The 19,502-nt window shown below is 34.9% G+C and overlaps 1 protein-coding gene across 2 annotated transcripts in view; it reads right to left on the bottom strand.

Annotated features, from left to right (window-relative positions):
* The window catches only part of Cad88C (cadherin 88C), a 331,106-nt gene that overhangs the window by 74,774 nt on the left and 236,830 nt on the right, over positions 1-19,502 (bottom strand). For both annotated transcript variants that reach the window (XM_081729422.1, XM_081729423.1), the window contains 3 exons: positions 15,397-15,558; positions 12,699-12,828; positions 1,573-1,745 (listed from right to left, as the gene is read on the bottom strand). In XM_081729422.1, the coding sequence (XP_081585548.1) occupies positions 1,573-1,745; positions 12,699-12,828; positions 15,397-15,558 (465 nt within the window). The remainder of the gene's footprint in view (positions 1-1,572; positions 1,746-12,698; positions 12,829-15,396; positions 15,559-19,502) is intronic.

The raw sequence follows: 19,502 nt of genomic DNA, 5'->3' as shown, positions 1-19,502 counted from the left end.
ACGTAGTATACTAGTTCAGAAACAACCCACCCCAAGCGCTAGCGGCAATTGAAGCAAAGATGGCTGCCTTTACTGGTCCCGAGCGTGCTAGCTGTGTGTTTTGGTTTGAAGAATCCAAGTCTGCAACAACTGTGCAACGTAATTTTCGTACAAAGTATGGTAAAGGTTCTCCAAGTTTGCCTACTATTTATCAGTGGCATACAGAGTTTTATTGAAACTGAATGTTCGGTAAGACACAATAATATCTTCAATTCGTCCACGTACGTCTGAAGACGTTGTAGAGCATATGAGACAAAGCTTTCTGAACAGTCTACAAAATCAACGCGGCGTGCTACTCGACAGCTGGGCGTCCCACACATGACAGCTTGGCGCGTGTTGAAAAAATGGTTGCATCTCAAACCTATAAATTACAAATGGTGCAAGAATTAAAAGACACTGATAGAATTGCTCGTAAAGAATTTTGTGTGGAAATGCTACATCGGTTGGATGAAGATGAAGCTTTCATTGGAAAGATTATTTTTAGAGATGAGACGACTTTTCACTTGAGTGGTACAGTTAATAAACATAATTGTAAAATTTCGGGCAGCGAAAATCCACGAAAATCCTTGGAATATGCACGTGACAGCCCAAAATGGAATGTGTTTTGTACAATTAGCAAGAACAAAGTTTACGGCCTTTTCTTGTTTCAAGAGAAGACTATCATCGGTTTAAGTTACTTAGATATGCTGGAAAACTTTTTAATCCCACAGACTGACGCTGATGACCAAGAATACAACGTACACTTTTTGCCAGATGGCGTACCGCCGCACTACCTGTCCGACGTCCTGGATTTCCAAAATGTCCGCTTTCCAGGTAAATGGATCGGCTGAGGTGGGCGAATTATATGGCCCCCACGTTCACCGGACCTGACACCTCTTGATTTCTTCCTTTGGGGGGGTCATAAATGATACCGTGTTTGTTCCAACCTTACCGGCTTCTCTACCAGAGCTCAGAGGTAGGATCTACCGCACAATTGAAGAAGTCACACCTCACATGCTGCAGCATGTTTGACAAGAAATCGACTTCAGATAGGATGTGTACTGCACCACCAATGGAAGCCACATAGAACCTTTTTACGTATAAGGTTAAAGGTTTTTAAAAAACTATGCATTTTGGTACAAAATGACACCGAAACCATGTGTGTAAGCTAACTAATTAAATAAATAAATAAATAAATAAGAGTTTTCAAAGTTGTAAAGTCCTTTTTGATACACCCTTATATAAAATGTTATAGTGAACAAATTCAAGAAGAAATTTATAAGTAAAAGTTAAGAATCGGAAGTATTTTATAATTTTATCTCAGCTCAATCATAATCATTGTTAACTATGTAAAATACGTCGTAAGTATAGTATAGATTAATTATTAGATAACCGTATTCATCTTTCACACATATACCAATTTAAATCTTAACATTGTTTATTATAACATCTTATTGTTTAACGACAATAAATCATTATTACTTCATGACACGTTATTAAGACGCATACGCTACTGATAACGATCTTGAGAATTAGTTGTAAATAATACATTACCATAATTTCCAATATGTAGGCTCCATTGCTACTTGATGGGCTCTCTCGATCTAATTGTTGAAGTGTAAATACAACACCTGAAGTGGCGTCAATATCAAAAATTCCCTGAGATCCTTTGGTGATTGAGTAAGTGATCATATTATTAATGCCTCGATCTCCATCCACAGCTTTCACTGAAACAGAACGCAATTTATTTTATTAGAAATTTACAATTTAATAAAGGCGCTCTTCAAATTTGTTTTCTCATTATCATCAATCTTATTGAAAGTATGGAGTGAAATACATGGTCACTCCGGAAAGTAATGTTACAGTATGTTACTAGTATATACACATTGTACTGTATAACATACTGTATATACAGTATGTTACTGTATATATTTTATTGTGCAACGACTACGTTCCAGCGCGCCCTATCCACCGGGATCGATAGTGGTGTAAGTCAACTCCCAACCAAGTCATAAAGTAATAATATAGTATAAAAGGTTTCAGCTGCTCTTCCAGCTGACACTGTGGAGACTGGCGCCGCCACTCAAGGAAGTTGGGTACTAACGAACTACTAAAAGCAAGAACGAATCAAATCATGCAGAGCGAGTGAGTCTGATAGAATTAGCCAATGATACACTTAGTTACTGCCATGAGCAGACGACGCAGTTAGTTACAACTCTAGCCGGTAGTGTCGCCGAGTCACTTTTGTTACATTGTGGGAACGATTTGAATTTTCATGAGGAATATAGGGAGTGCTTTATCAGGGTAATCAGTGAAGCAAGTGCTTGCTCAGTTGTTTCTAAGCTTTCAGAGGAGAAGGTTGGGCGATTTCGTAAACCTCTGTTTCTTCGCTTATACAAGTCACGATGTAGCGCTCACTGGAAGAAAGATACGCGATCCAGTCTGGTGTGAAACTCGGCAAGTCTGCAGCGCAAACTTTTCCAATGGTTCAACAAGCCTTCAAGGATGAGTGTTTCCCCGTTTGAAATCCCACCCCCTGAAGGATATCGTTACAGAACAATTGACGACGTGAAAGCACCTTGCAAAATGGCTTTAAACGCACTTCTTGAGCAGGCTTTCCAGGATGCCTTTGCAGATTGTAAATCCTTCTGGCAAAGATGTATCAACACAAGAAGACAATATTTTGAAGAATTTAATGTACAGGTATTATTATTCTTATTATTACGTATGCAAATAAATGTTTTTTTTTTTTTCATACTTGTAGACCTAGTGGCATCACTTACTGGACAGACCTTGTGAGTTTCCCTTATGAGTTCACTAGTTGCACTGCCGTGTAACGTAATAGTCCCAATAAATGTTTTTTGTATACATTTTGTATAAGAACATTTGTAAGAGCGCAAAGATAAAATGACATAGAGGGAGAGATAGTCTAGCATTGATAGGCCTATGTCTGAAGTGAGCTACCATCTGGTGGGCAATTTCGGTACCAGGTCGAGAACTAAGCCGGGCCGTTACGAATTTGACTCACTTTGGATCTAGCAGGTAAGACGTAGAGATGTAGTTTAGCTCGCGTCTATAATAGGTTATAATTTATATAATGTAAGAAATCATATTCTTTTAGAATCGATGTAAATGGGAAAGGAAGTCTTATGGTATCATCCCGGCATAAAAAGGCTTCATATAAATATATTTTTGGAGATTTAAAACTTCTAAATTGTGAACCTGCCACGAGGCCTTATGCAAACTAATCATTTGTGCTCACAATTAAAATTATTAAACTTGTTATTCGTCTTGAGACTTTACGAAATTAATGGTTTAGAGTATATAAAAGATACCGTATTTAAATTACGATTTCGATATTGAATATTTATATTACTTGTTGTTCTTCGTTACATTTTCACTACTTGTTTAACGTGTATAAAAAGCATATACTTTCCATGTTAATAAAATTGTTGCTTTAAAATTAGTATTATATTTCCCACGATATCTATTAATAATCCTTGTGCTGGCCTCCGTTGAATTTATAGAATTCACTAGAAGCCAAGCATGTTACATAATTTTTAAGGCTGCGAAATCCAAAGTGATTCAAGTGGGCAAGCATAAAAATTACAGCTGTCTTCTTGATGAGATATCGTGTGGAAAAAAAAAAGAATCATTGAAAGTTGTGAGCACTTTAGAGAATATATTAAGTGTAAAACATGAGTGAACATAACCTAATTTCTTTCTCAGATAATGAAGAGGTAACTGAGAGTAATGAAAGTGATAAAGGTGAATTTAATCAAACTATTGAAACTGAAAGTGAAGTTGGTGTGGGTTACCCAAACGCTGAGGTTTTTAGAGAGCCACTAAATGTTGAGTTGAATGCACGAGGTTCACGGGAGCCATTTCGTGCTGAACAAACTGCACACACAGCCAGTGGGTTATATGGTGCAGAATTCAATGCACACTCATTTAGAGAACAATACTGTTCTGAACAAAATGTACAAGCTCCGTGTGAGCCCTTTAATAGTGAACATTTTTCACAGACAATTAGGTACCCATGTCCACGTTGTGGCAATATTAGTGGTGCAGGTAAACCTTATGTAGGCCAATCAAAGGTATCTTGGACTAAGGTTCCGATGCGACGCGGTGTGAATGTACAGTCTGTAGGCCAAAATAATCTTGGACAAGGCACAGATATACATCAGCGTAACATTTATTTTTCAAAACACAATAATAAAGGTACTCCCAATGTACAGGGTAGACAGGATCAGTTCATGAAAAATGAACGAACTGTGTCCTATAGGAATGAAAATGAAACGCAGTGTAAACAGTATAATGAAAGTAGAATGCCGTCTTCATTGGCACAGATGAATTTAATGCAGCCAAATATGGCACGTCCTGCTATTCAATGTAACTTTGATAAATTACTAGGGCAAAGTGTTTTCCGTTCATTGGAACAGCAAATTAAGTCATTACCTATAGTAGATGGCACAGATAGCCATTCTTGTTTCATCTTTCTGGTTAGGTTAGATGAGCTTATAAGGAGGTATGACTTGGAATTAGAAGCTATTTTGGTAGCAAGTTTAACCCAAACTAGGGGTGAATTTAACAGAACCTTTCATTCTTTCCTTACACGTTGTAATGATTGGGAGGAAATTTGTACTAATTTGCTATGTAAATATATATCCACAGTAGGTCGCACACAATATGTACGAAAATTCTTCTACCGATTAATGAATGATGGGGAAGAACTTGGAACATTTTTCCAAGAGAAAATCAGTGTTGCCAATGTTCTGGGTATGACATACACTGAACAAATATTTTGTAATATTGTAACCAGTCTGGTTTTACCAGAAATATACCAAAATTGTTTTGGGGAAGCCATACCATCTTCAGTTTCTGAATTGTTGACCATAGCGCAAACTTACGATCATTTTGTTAAATATCAAAGAGATTATATGTCACTTAAAACAATGCCACCTGCTATAAATATACCGAACATTTTTGAAGAAACACAAAATCATTCTAAAATTCAAAAACAAGTTTCTGGCTTGCAAAATGAAAAACGTAATCTTATTAGATGCTATAAATGTGCTGGTTATGGACATACTCAGCGGTTCTGTGTTAGTGGAAAAACTATGCGTACATCAGTGCCACCTTCAAAAACACTAATTAATATGCAGCGTGATAAACAAATATTATACATCATAGTACTAATTGCGGGCATCACAAACTCTTGTTTATTGGACACAGCTTCTAGTATCAATTTGATAAGCAGAAAATATTTACATCAAATTATGTGTCGTGTTCCTATAAACCCTACTTCAGCAGAATTAGTGACTACCACTGTTGATGGTCATTTGGTTGAACTTCATGAAAACACAGAAATTAAATTTTCAATTCAAGGTTGTGAATTCAGTGAAACATTTTACATCATAAACTCTCCACATTTTGATTTGCTGTTAGGAAATAACTTTCTTTTAAAATGGAAAGCTGATATCAAATTGAGTGCCAAACAATTTATAATTGAACAGAAGAATCTTACTGTTCCTCTATTTTGGAGGGATTATTTGTCTCCCATGGAAACTACTCGTCCTATATCTCATTCCAGCGTCTCCGATGCGGTCCGGAGTCACTCTAGAGAGAGGCCTAATGGACAAAGGATCGTACGGGAAGGACACTGGAAACCAAAAACAAATAAACAAAGTGCCCGGCAGAAACAGCACTGTACCTTTCTGGCAGCAGATTCCGGTGGACCGGAGGACCAGGCCACAACAAAGAAACCAGGTAGTGAATACCTTGTTTATTATCATAATAAAACGAATAGCATTAATGACATATATGATGAATGTGATTCTGACAATTGTAATTTTGATAATACTTCCTCTCTTTCAGTTAAACTTGTAGAACAATACCCAGATTTACCATGTTATGTTGAAAATCTTTGTGAGAAATATAGTGATGTTATCACTGAACAACTAGGGACAATAAAAGGGTTCACTTATGAAATAGAAATGGAGGATGAAACTCCAGTACGTCTCCCCCCATATCAAATTACAGGCCCTAAACTTAAAGCTCTTGATGATTATATAAATCAGCTTATTGACAAGGGAGTGGTTCGTGAGGTCGATTTCTCTCCTTATTCGTCTCCGTGCTTTTTAGTTCACAATAAGGACGGTACTCCTAGACTTGTTATAGCATACTCTGAAATTAACAAGAAAGTAAGGGTTAATAGTTATCCATCCCCGCATGTAGAAGCTACTATAGCGAATTTAGGAAAGGATACCATCTTCGGAAGATTAGATATAAAGCAAAGTTTCTATCAGTTCTCTATCTCTGAGAGTAGTAGAAAATATACTACATTTTGTACACCTAACCGTTTATTAGAACATTTAGTTCTCCCAATGGGATTTCGTTTGAGCCCATATGTTCTTACTAGTTTCATGTACAAAATCTTTGGGGATTTAGTAGGTAAAAATCTTGAAATTTTTCAAGATGATTTCCTTATTCATGCCTCCGATATTGAAACCTATAAAAAAGTATTAGAGGAAATTCTTGAACGTTTTCGAAAATGGGGAATTACAGTTTCAAAAAGGAAAACACAACTCTTCCAAACTAAAATCAAATTCCTAGGTTATGAATTTGAAGCGGGAGAAACTAGAATTGATCCGGATAGGATTGACACAATTCTTAAATTACCTAAGCCCAAAAATAAGAAAGGTGTAAATCGTATCTGTGGGTTTTTTAATTATTTCCGAAAATACGTGAAAGATTATGCGGAAATCATGGAACCTCTTCACCGCTTAAGATCCAATAAAATTAAATTTCACTGGGGTGAGAGGGAAGATGAAGCCTATAATAATATTAAGCAAGCATTTGTTGAACATGCTGTATTACAATTACCAGACATGAATAAATCTTTTGTCATTCATGTGGATAGTACTTACAAGAAACATTCCGCTATACTTTCTCAATATGATGATGATGGCCTTCTTAGACCCGTATCATTTTTTTCTAAGAATATTTCATCAGTAGATTGGTCAAAAAGCATATATGAACTTGAACTACGTTCTCTTCTTTTAGCTATAGAAAAATTTGAAATGTATCTTATAAAACCCTTTACTGTTTTTTGTGATAATTCATCAGTCACGTGGTTGTTACGGAATCATAAGCGTCAACGTAAGTATGGTACACTAATTGAAAAACTATCTAAGTATTCCTTCAAGGTTGTTTATCTCCGCAGTAAGCAGAACTTTTTATCTGATTTTATTTCGCGCACGAACAATGGTGTGGAATTCTATACTAATGATCCTTCAGTTAATGAAATTGAAGAATTCGAAGGGAAACCAGTCAATCTTAGTTTCGCCAATTTTTGGAGTTCACCCTTGTTTAGTAAACCGTTAAAAGAACATCAAATGGAAGATCCTGAAGTACGGAATATTATCCAAGAAGTGCGGCGAGGTGAAAGGGCGGATGAATACTGTCTTAAGGACGGAATCTTAATGAAGAAGACCCGAGGCAGAAGAGACCATGGTTGGAGGATAGTCATTCCTAAGGGAATGGTATATCCTATCATGAAATATTTTCACTGTGATGAGATGGGCGGATTTCACGCTGGATATTCCAAGACGATAGCGAAAATAGCCTCAAGATGTACCTGGAAGACCTTATACCGTGACGTCAGAGAATACGTGAAAGGATGTCAGCGATGTCAACTCTGCAAGGACACCAACAGAAAAAAACAAGGAATTTACTACAGTAGGAAAGTTACTACGCCAAACAACAGTTGGTATTTAGACACTGTTGGCCAGCTTCCAAATTCTGGACCTTATCGTCATATCCTCGTCATTACTGACGCAGCATCACGATTCGTCATGCTTCAACCTTTGCGTTCCCTGAATTCCAAGGTTATATGCAAACATTTAATGAAGTTGTTCATGTTAGTTGGACAGCCTCAGAAAATCATACATGATCGTGCTCAAGTGTTCTGTAGTCATCATATGAAGCAATTTCTCTTTAGTTTAGGTATCCAGGATGTGAGTACAGCTCCGTACAATCCTAGCAGTAACCTTTGTGAAAGAGTGAATAGAGTGCTTAAGAACATGCTCCGTGTTTATTGTAATGAACACCAAAATAATTGGGCTGAACTGTTGGACAGAATCCAATTCACCTTAAACAGCAGTAAGAGTGAGAGTACGGGATACGAGCCATCTGAATTGTTTCTTGGCAGAAAACTATATACACCTTTGGACGTGTTGTGGGAAATAGACTTCGACGAGTTAACTAAGGCGCCGGATAAAGAAGAAAGGTTGAGGAGAGTCATCATCAACATTGATAAAGCCTGGCGTAGAAAGGAGAAATGTTATAATAAAAATAGAGAACCTAGTAATTATTCGGAAGGTCAGAAGGTATTGGTTAGGAAGTTTCAAAAGGCTTCATTACTTAAACATTATACTCCTAAATTATTCCCCTTATTTTATGGGCCATTTGAGGTCATTAATAAACCTACGTTAAACACTCTATGGTTAAGAAAATGTGATCAACCTAGTGTTGTCATTAAGAGACACGTAAATCACATTAAACCTTATGTTGATAACAATAATGAATCTTAATAAGTATTTGTACCTTGTAATCATTGTTAGATATTTTTGTGGGTTTATTATTTTTTCTTTGCAGAGAGAAGTATTCCATATCCTCCTAATACTTTGTAAAGCAGGCATGGCAATAAGATGTAATATGTAAGAGAGTAGTTTATTGTAAGATTCTGGAAAACTGTAAGTAGAAAATTTTTGGTCAACAATTCATATTCCATTTATTGTGGACTATTCCTTTTGTAATAAGGTTAGTATCATATATAGAGAGAGGGGTAGGATATATTATGTAACGTAATAGTCCCAATAAATGTTTTTTGTATACATTTTGTATAAGAACATTTGTAAGAGCGCAAAGATAAAATGACATAGAGGGAGAGATAGTCTAGCATTGATAGGCCTATGTCTGAAGTGAGCTACCATCTGGTGGGCAATTTCGGTACCAGGTCGAGAACTAAGCCGGGCCGTTACGAATTTGACTCACTTTGGATCTAGCAGGTAAGACGTAGAGATGTAGTTTAGCTCGCGTCTATAATAGGTTATAATTTATATAATGTAAGAAATCATATTCTTTTAGAATCGATGTAAATGGGAAAGGAAGTCTTATGGTATCATCCCGGCATAAAAAGGCTTCATATAAATATATTTTTGGAGATTTAAAACTTCTAAATTGTGAACCTGCCACGAGGCCTTATGCAAACTAATCATTTGTGCTCACAATTAAAATTATTAAACTTGTTATTCGTCTTGAGACTTTACGAAATTAATGGTTTAGAGTATATAAAAGATACCGTATTTAAATTACGATTTCGATATTGAATATTTATATTACTTGTTGTTCTTCGTTACATTTTCACTACTTGTTTAACGTGTATAAAAAGCATATACTTTCCATGTTAATAAAATTGTTGCTTTAAAATTAGTATTATATTTCCCACGATATCTATTAATAATCCTTGTGCTGGCCTCCGTTGAATTTATAGAATTCACTAGAAGCCAAGCATGTTACAGCCGGCTGATAAAAGGTTGATTTTACTTTACGTCCTTATCCAACACCAAGGTCATGAATGATAGGACCTACTATTTATGTGGGCTTCGAACCACATCGGAACTTGAACCAGAGTAATTGGTGGGTGCACAGACCACTCGCACAGATTAGGCCCTTTTTCACCACACTATCTCGCTTCTAAGAACTGGATTACAGAGCGACACCACAAGACCGGGCTTATTTAACAGACAATAAAATATCAAAATGGAATGGTAAGTACAAAATGAATCAGGTTCCAGCTAGGAAGGGTCCCATCTAAATCTCCATCGTTGTCAATTATTCCTAACAATCATTCAAAAGAAATGGCATGTGCCCTCTAAAACTTCATATTACACTTTCTTTCCTATTATTATCTGCTGACTGTGAGCTTGAAATGCATTACTTAGTCTTAAAACGAAAATCTTACGCAAACAATCCCGTAAAAACTATACTTTGGGAATCAGTTATATCCGATGGGTTACTAGCAAATACACGGCATACGAAAGTTCCAAAAGTTCATGTGTTTTGCATCGCCTAATAGGAAAAGAGATAGATAGGACTGTAATTTTTGTTTACATTTCTAAAACAAGAAACCTTAAGAACAAGATTAACTAAGTAAGGCAACATATCTGCAGGCAAAGAAATGCGAAATGTTTAGAAGCCTACATTTTATTTATGTAGCAATCTAATTTTTTTTAGAACCAGAGAAGATATAGGTAACTATAGACTAGTTTCACAGCTTTCAGTTTTGTCGAAAATCATAGAATTAGCAATTTATAATCAACTTACACAATAGGGCTATGATCAAAAATATAATATGATATCTGATTCCCAAAATGATTTCCCGAAAGAAAGAACGACAAACACAGCTACTTTTCTTTAGTTATGTAGAATACACGCAAAATATTAGGTGAAAAGGCTATTCCTGGGGAGTATTTATTGATTTAACAAAGGTTTTTGATTTAGTTTCACAGAAATAAAATGGAAAATTATGGTATGAGAGGTTACGTCATCTTGATCTTAAACATTCTTAATAAGAGCGTATTTTCTTAAAATTTCGCGGACTAAATTATATCTTAAAAATCGCTTACAAGAGTTGAAATATGACACATAGGTTCAAATGGGACAACAACAACATACGCATTGAAAAGCTATATCATCTAGAGTATCACAAAGATTTATTAGGACCGGTACTTTTCTTAATATTTACTAATTATTACAATAAATAAAAACAACTCTTTTAGCTGATACTACAGGGTTATTATAAATGATTGGAGCGATTTCATAAATTCACTGTAGCTCTAATAATTGAGATATTGTAGAAAAAACTCAACAGTGACGTAGAAAAACTTAAAGAGTTTTGTTTGTTGCAGGTGTATTTCAGATTTCTCCCACGAGAGCGCATCAGTGAGCAGTGAGGCAAGATGGCGATATTCGCCGAGAAAGCATTTCATGTCATGGCCTCCACGCTCTCCTGACCTAACTTCATGCATAGACCTTTGCTTTTTTGTGTGGGGTTATGTGAAAGATTCAGTGTTCACACCTCCTCTACCAGCAAACCTGCCAGAACTGCGAGCCCGCATCCACAATGCTTTTGAACTCATTGATAGGGAGATGCTGCGCCGAGTGTGGGAAAAACTTGATTTTCGGCTTGATGACTGTCGAATCACTAAGGGGGTACATATCGAACATTTGTAATTGTTAATAAAAACTTTTTGAGTTTTTCTATGTGTGTGAAAAAAATTATTGCAATATACACAGTAATACAGTTATTGTAGAGCTGTGAAATTGCTGCAATCATTTATAATAACCCGGTAAAGCTTACCTATTACAAACAATAACAAAAAAGAAATAAACTTTAAAATTATGGATTCAATAAAAATGATTAATAGTTTCAACAGAACAAAGTCCAATAAATACAAGATGAAGAAATGTTTACTTTCTTTTTAGAAAAAGAGACTTTTTACAATGGAAACGTAAGAAGAAAGATAACCAGAGCCTGTATTTAAAGACACCGTATCTACAACCACCCAGTACAACTGAAGAAAACCAAAAACTTCCTAGTTAAGAATACTGGCGCAGTTCTTAGTCTTTGGACCTTTCAATTACGAAGTAAGTGCTTTATCCTTCATCTACGTTCACTCGATAACCCACTTGAACATCTTGTATATTACACATCTACCAACATTTCCAATATAATTTCTGGATATACGCTTTCGTATTTTTTACTTTAAAATTATTTTGTATTTTAGTAACCGAATTTTATTATTATAAATTAATTCATGGTGTTTCGATATTTTATTGCTTTTGATTGCCAAAATACGGAGTTAGCGTAAATGATTCATTCATTTTGAAAAGGCTATATTTTCAAAAGTATTACATGTACACACATGAAAGATATATGGAAAGAACCACTAACTCACCAAGTTTATATACCCTCTACAAATGTTCAATATATGTTCTTTTGGTAACACGATACACGTCCAGACGATACTTACGCTTATTCCATACATTTTGTAGCATAACCCTGTCAACTGTCTGCACTGCAACATGGATGCGTTTTTTAAGCTCGACTAAGGATTGCGGTAGTGGGGGTACGTAAATAAGGTCCTTAACGTAGTCCCACAAGAAGTTACAAGGCGTTAAATCAGATCTGTGGGGCCAGGGGAACAAAGCTAGGTCATTCTCATCACTACCCCCAATCCAGTGATGCGGAAGTTCATACCACTGCAACATGCTTTGTTTAGATGGCGGTTCTTCATACTCTCTTCTGGAAGCGCGTTGCACAGCTATAACACACGAACATCTGGCATATTCAAGCCACAAAAACTTTTTTTCTTGCTTTCTCTCTATTTTCGACCTCGTATTGCCACACTGCCACACCCGATCGGAAAGATAATGAACTCGTGCTACCACCTGATGAGTTTGTGGTTCTTTTCCTATATCTTTCATATGTGTACATGTAATACTTTTGAAAATATAGCCTTTTCAAAACAAATGAATCATTTATGCTAACCCTGTATGTTTAGCAATTGGTCACTAAAGAAGAAAGATACTAACAAGAAATAATTCTACTTTACCTTGAAGAACAGGTGACCCTACACGAACATCCTCAGTCACTCGGGTGACTGGGGAAACAATGAGGAATTCTGGGGGCTGATCTTCAACGTCTTGTACTTTAACTAATATGGCAGCAGTTCCTGTGTTCACCTGTGGATTTAAAATAACATTATTAATAATTAAAGCAAATTGTTGATGTGCTTAAAGAAATGCAAAATGAATCGGTTTAATACATTTACTAATAAGTGATCATACTAAAAATGTGAGTATTCAGGTATATCTAAAATCTTTGACGATGACATCACTAATTATATGGTCAAGCAATCTGAAGATTTATATCACTGAAATAATTTCAGCAAGTTAATCCTATCCTATTTGAAATCAATTCGATCAGAAATGTTATTATTATCCAATTTTCTAACATCCTTTATAGCGTCTTTCTACGTCTTACTTAACCAGAGATTTGGCAACCTATTCTATATCCTCCGCAAACAGGTATATACCACTTGTATAGAACTTACTTCGAAAGAAGCGTCTCAGGGAGGTATTGATGACTTTTTAAATCAAAGATAAGAAATAATTGGGATGCAGATTATTGAGATATGATCTCCGAATTCATATTTGTCTTCAAAGCATTAAGTAATTTACAAATACTCCTTTAATTTACAAATACACCTTTTGTTCTCTTGTCCTATAGTCTCGATTTTTATTTTTATCGTCGTTCAATTTAACTACATTATCTTATATGTTTCTTGAAGCCAATCAAACAGGATTAAAAACTCATTCCAGGGCTACAACTCGTTCGATAGTTGGTGATCCTATTTGTGTCACTCGAATTTGCAAATAAATATATGAATTTTGTATAAATTTACGCGTGAGGGTAAATGACGAGAACCATTTACCATCTGCGACCGATATGTTCTGTCCATCTCAAACTCTGACTCAATAGTTTTTAAATGATATTCTCAAAGTTAAGCATAGTAAGAAGTTCAGCATTATGTAACTTGTTGCATTTACCCATTGTTTGTAGTTCTTTCCTAATTATACTCCGGACATCTTTTCAATATGATGTTTCTCAAAAATTTTTGACCGTAGTATATCCCTGTCAACTTTCATATCCACAATATATGATTAATCTTTTTGTGATGATTGGTATTGGTTGAGAAGAAAAGTGCTATTGTATTGACTGAAAAAAGTTATAAATATGAATACGTCCACATTAGGTAATGTTCAAAAGAAGAAATTTGTATTGATATGTGCCTTGTTGTGATATATAGGGCCACAGTTAAAGAATGTAGGATTGTATACAAATCTACATGTATATGTGTATTTATTTATATAGAAGTGTCTACTGTATATTATACGATAAATTACAAAATATACTAATATCTAATTATGGGTAATGATTTATAGAAGTAAATACATGGTTATTATACAGAGTCCGTCAAAAAATGTATAAACTCTTTGTCATCCAGTATTAGAATACTGGCATTTATAATTGTCCTGAAATTTAAGTATATTGTAGTATGTTTTCTCGCCCAACAGATGTCGGCACTGTCAATTGTTTTCAGTTAAAATTACGTTGTAGTACGGTTTTTTGCTCAACAGATGTCGGGACTGTTAGCACGGTTAGTGATATAAGAAAATGGAAGGAGTACGCTTTATGTTCGAGTAACGTAAGTACGTTTTGAAGTGTTTTATCAGGTTTGGGAATGTCATCGAAGTGCAGCGTCAGTGGAGAGGGGAGTTTGGTACTGAACTACAAACCAGCCTAACAATCAAATGCATTGTTGACAAGTTTGAGGCACATGGAACGATCTTCGATATTACAGAGGCATGTGCATCGGTCTCCATTTATACATTGACTGCTATAGCTGCAGAGACCGCTCGTCGTTCTGTTAAGTGTTTGGCTGCCAACATTTTGAACATCTAATATAAACATACGCTTACTTGAAGCACATGTTAAATGTAATTAAGAAATATGATATATAGTTTTTTTTAAAAAAAAACAGTGTATACATTTTTCTGGCGGAGATAATACTACACATCATAGTCGATAGTCGATAAGTCTAATATATTAACACATGTTCAAATATACATGTGTGTATGTGTGTGTATGTGTCTATGTATTTATGTATGCATGTATATATATATATATATATATATATATATATATATGTGTGTGTGTGTGTGTGTGTGTGTGTGTAATTTCTAAGTACATTATGAATAATCTCAAAAATTTTATACAATTATAATACTTTAACGGAATCAATAATGATGAAAAGTTTTACACATATATATCTAAAAGAAAATGAGTACTCCCCCCATTTTATCTATAGGTTCAAAGAAATTATAAATCCAGCAATTATAGGCACTTCTTAGAAACAAATATTTTCCTTCTCGTCTACTCTTGAACACAGTAGGCACTCAGCTATTCTAAAAGTTGATTACGAATTCAACTTATTTCTTGTAATAGTTAAGAACGAATATTAATAATAAAAAATGTTGAAAAAACACTTATTGATCTATTTGTTTCCTAAGTTCATTGTGACCTATTATATTATTATGAGCACAGTTAAAGCGCACAGATTGAGTATGTAATAATTTCTTCTAAATGACTTTATGATGGACTTCGAACTTAATGTAAAACGTTAAAAAGAAAATCAGTAAATTTATATGTGAAAAGTGCAAGAGTAACAATAATAAAAAAATCTTTACCTTTCCAGTATTGGCTCTATCAACTGCTAATACTCGAAGCTGATACAGGAACTTTTTCTCATAGTCCAACTGACCAACTAATCTAATAACACCTTTTCCATTAGTCGTTGTAATGGAAAACATATCATCATCACCATCCAATTCTTGTAAATAATACACAACCTGAAATTGAAATAAAACAGGATAAAGAGATTTTTAAGTCTTAACAACGCTCGAATTGTTTGGCCTTGTTAATATACATGCATCACAATACAAATGTTCCCAATATATATATATATATATATATATATATATGTTTAATTTATTGGTTGTAAAGGGATAGTCTAACTCACAAACCTTCCAGACCAGGGGCACTTGTCTTGCACCAATCTTATGAGATTTTTCAGAGCTTCAGAAGTATTCTGCAAGTTTTCAGCAGCTGAGAGCTGAAAGTCGATCAAACTCTAGCCAACTAACTAACTAACTCTATGGCCTATGGAACCCGGAGGTTCAATGCCGCGTTCACAAAAGCTCTCCACTGACTTCTATCCTTAGCCAATTGGAGCCAGTTTCTACTTTGTATTCCTATCTCTGCCAAATCTATCTTAATATTGTCCTCCCATCTGCGCCTAGATCTACCTAATGGTCCGATTGGTTTTCCAGTAAAGACTTTGTTCAGAGGTTTTCCAGTCAAGACAACTCTAGCCACACTGTAAAAAATTTCGCTTTAAATTTACTGACCGATTACCGTCAACTCTCGCTGCCATCCGATTACCCTAAATTTTACGGACCACCGTTTTTTCATAAAAACGGCAGACCGTATATTTAGAAGCAAAATAATATTGACCGTGTTTAGAAACAAATTTGGTACCGTATATTTTACGGTCATTTACCATAATCTTTTGGGGTCGTTTTTTTTTTAAAGCACAGGTGTGTTATTACCGTACAAGATTTACGGTAATTATCACACCGATTCCCTATCTAGAGGTCCTTGTCGGTCCAGCATGCCCTCTTGCTAGATCCAGTAAGAATTCTTGCTGGGCAATATATATTGACCCAATTTTCATCGAATTGCTGGAAACTGTATCAGTACACACATTGACTAGCAATAATTTTTCCTGGATGGATGCAAATAGAGTGCACGCTGATCCACTGGTGTTAAAGACTACTTAACTAAAGAAAACACAAAAGTGAACGATAGAAGCGTTGCACCTGCGAGGTGCATAATATCCATAAGAATAAAAGTTGAAATTAATTCTTAGTTTGTAATATCGAACCCTTGTTCTGATATCTTGAACATACATTGCTTTTTCTTTTCAAAATTACCAATTTTGTCATGTATTGAACAAACCACCAGGAGAGGATTCGATATTACATACAAAAAAAAAAAAAAAAAAAAAAAACTTCTTGAATTTTATAGCTGAGTTTTCGCACCCTTTGAAGATGTAGTTGGAACAAACATCCATGTCCTTTTAAGATATTCATAAATCGATCTGTTGCAGTGTTAAGACTAGCTTTGTTGCATGTATTTTCGCTATGAGTACCAGTAGACTAATAGACCTCAAATATTCTAATCAGCGATTCATTCGATTAGTCGTATTATTACGGTTTCAGATAACTAAGCAGGCACCCGACAACATAGCTTAGAATGACCAGAAGTACGACTAAACAAGTGTAAAACCATATGACTTCTCACAACACTGCCTACAGTATCCAGTATCCGCTATCCCAAATTAATAAATACGTGTTTGCATAATTATCTAACAGTGGCATCAATGCTAAAAAAAAAAAAAAAGTCACCAAACTTCCAGAGTATCAAACTCTTGCATATTTATTAAACGCTCAAATGTATTAACAAGACACCAGAACAGATTATAGGTACTCAGAACAAAATTAAAGATAAAAACATTTACAGAAATATTTTTCAAAACTAACAATTCATTTATCCAGAAAAAATAATGACAGCATGGGTGCCCGATGAAAATTTACTATATACCCTATTACATTTGATATTTTTTATTTGTATTAAGTAATTTAATACGTTAACATTAGCAAGGGGAGCGACCCCCTGCCCCTCATTCGGGCACGCACGAGAGACAGTGTACTTTTATTTCTGTAACATAAAAAAATTCCAGTTGATGCAACACAATTTATGTAATGTTGTACTAAGTACGGCAATTTACGAAGCACTTTTCCTCTTTTTTTTTTTTTTTTTTTTTTTTTTTTTTTTAGTATTTTAACATTGTGATTCTAATTCTAGCTTCACCACCACTCGTAGTTGGCTACATTATCATAAGACTTTAGTTTATACATCCAGCAGCTTCTTGGTTTCGAATCGTTGCACTTTGAAGCGATCTGCTTGCCACGATACCCAACTAAAGTTTTGTTTGTCACCGAACAAAGTTCAAATATTAACATGGTGCTTTCCCATACATTACCTTGCTTAATGTTGAATTTCCAGGATATCTTCAACACTATTACTGTATATATCATACCAGAAAACCACACACTAAACAAACAAACAAAAGAAAGAAACAAAACAAAACAAAGCACAAGACATCTGAACCTACGCGCCATCAATCCTCACTTCGAACATGTGCTTTTTCTCTCCAATGCGCATGCTCGACACAAGCATCTGACAGGAAAACGGTTTCCTACCATTATTTTAGAAAAACGGTAAACCGTATATTTTTCATAGTAGGAGGCACTTATTTTCACGGTTATTGGTTACAGTGCAACTTGTACTGAAAGTAATGACTCTTTTTCAACCACTGGAATTAGATTTGATTCTACTGCTACTACTGACTTGATGTTATTCTGAATAGTCTAATTGTTCTTGGTGATATTCGAAATAGTTTTGATAATATTCTTAATAGTGATGTTATTCTCAATAATCTAACAGAGAGCGAAATATTTCAATTTTTTACATTTTGCATAATTCCCGAGTTTTCCGTTAAGTGAGTTCGTCAGAGTATTTGAATCGACGTTTATATTGCTTTCGTATGCGTTTCGGTCTCTCGAAACAACCTTCCTACTAACATGTAAGTGTTCCGTTATGTTTTCAATAACTTTACCTTCTTCCCATTCATGTTCCATGTCTCGCTCAAATCAGTTTACTCCGTTTAAAGTATCAACATTGTAAAGTATTGCTATTTGAAACGGACAGTATTATACCAGAAGAAAGTATTCAAAGATTCACTTTAAAACTCGTATAACTTTGTATGGAAAGTGGTACAAACGAAAATTTTTGCGGTACATTCCGGCACAAACGTAGCACAAACGATTCGCATAGGTTTTGTTTCGAAACTCCAAGGTGGGGGGGGGGATGACGAAATGCACCTTTCATTTAGAGGTAGTGCAATTTTTAAGTTCTGCTCCTAAGAGTATGATCTACCAATATTGGCAAAATACTTAACAAGTAGATTTGAAATATGGTATATATCTGTTATTACTTGGTCATTGCTGATTAATTTTACAGTTCCATTTCCTGTTTTCTAGATTTTTATTATTTACTATTTGCCATCGGGTTTTGTTTGTTATCCGATGTAATTTTTTTTATGTATGCATTTTCTTTGCTTCTTTTCTTACTACTCTGAGAATATTTTTACATTTATTATAATATTTTTTTAAAGGTTAATGTTGTTTTTCTTTTTCACAGTTGTGTGTAGATTTTTTTTCCTTATGCAAGAATTAATTATGGCTCGCGCTATCCAGGTACCTGTTTGATTTAAACTTGTTTTGTTAAAACGAAATTTAACCTTTTTTTAAAAGTAGGAAAGCTATTTCAAAATAGTGTCTAACGGTATCAATGATATTTCTATATTTGATATTTATATCATTCTCTAATAATGTATCGTTTCAGTCTTCTTTACTTAATGGATATTGAAAGTACTTTACATTTGTTTCATGAAAATTTCTTTTTCATTTATATATTTGTATGGGATGTAGATTTGATCCAAGAGTTATACAGGGTGGACATAAAGTCTCTTTCTGATAACAAATATTAATAACAAGAAACAAAGAATGTCAGAAGCATACGGTCTGAAAGCATCGCTTGTATGATACTTAAGATTTTGCAACAGCCTTTGCTGCCATCTACTGCAGCTGACAGCAGCACGACAGTCATT

The sequence above is a fragment of the Thermobia domestica genome, chromosome 10, assembly GCF_964235325.1.
Source record: "Thermobia domestica chromosome 10, izTheDome1.hap1.1, whole genome shotgun sequence".
Taxonomy (NCBI): domain Eukaryota; kingdom Metazoa; phylum Arthropoda; class Insecta; order Zygentoma; family Lepismatidae; genus Thermobia; species Thermobia domestica.
This window is presented reverse-complemented; position numbering and strand designations above follow the sequence as displayed.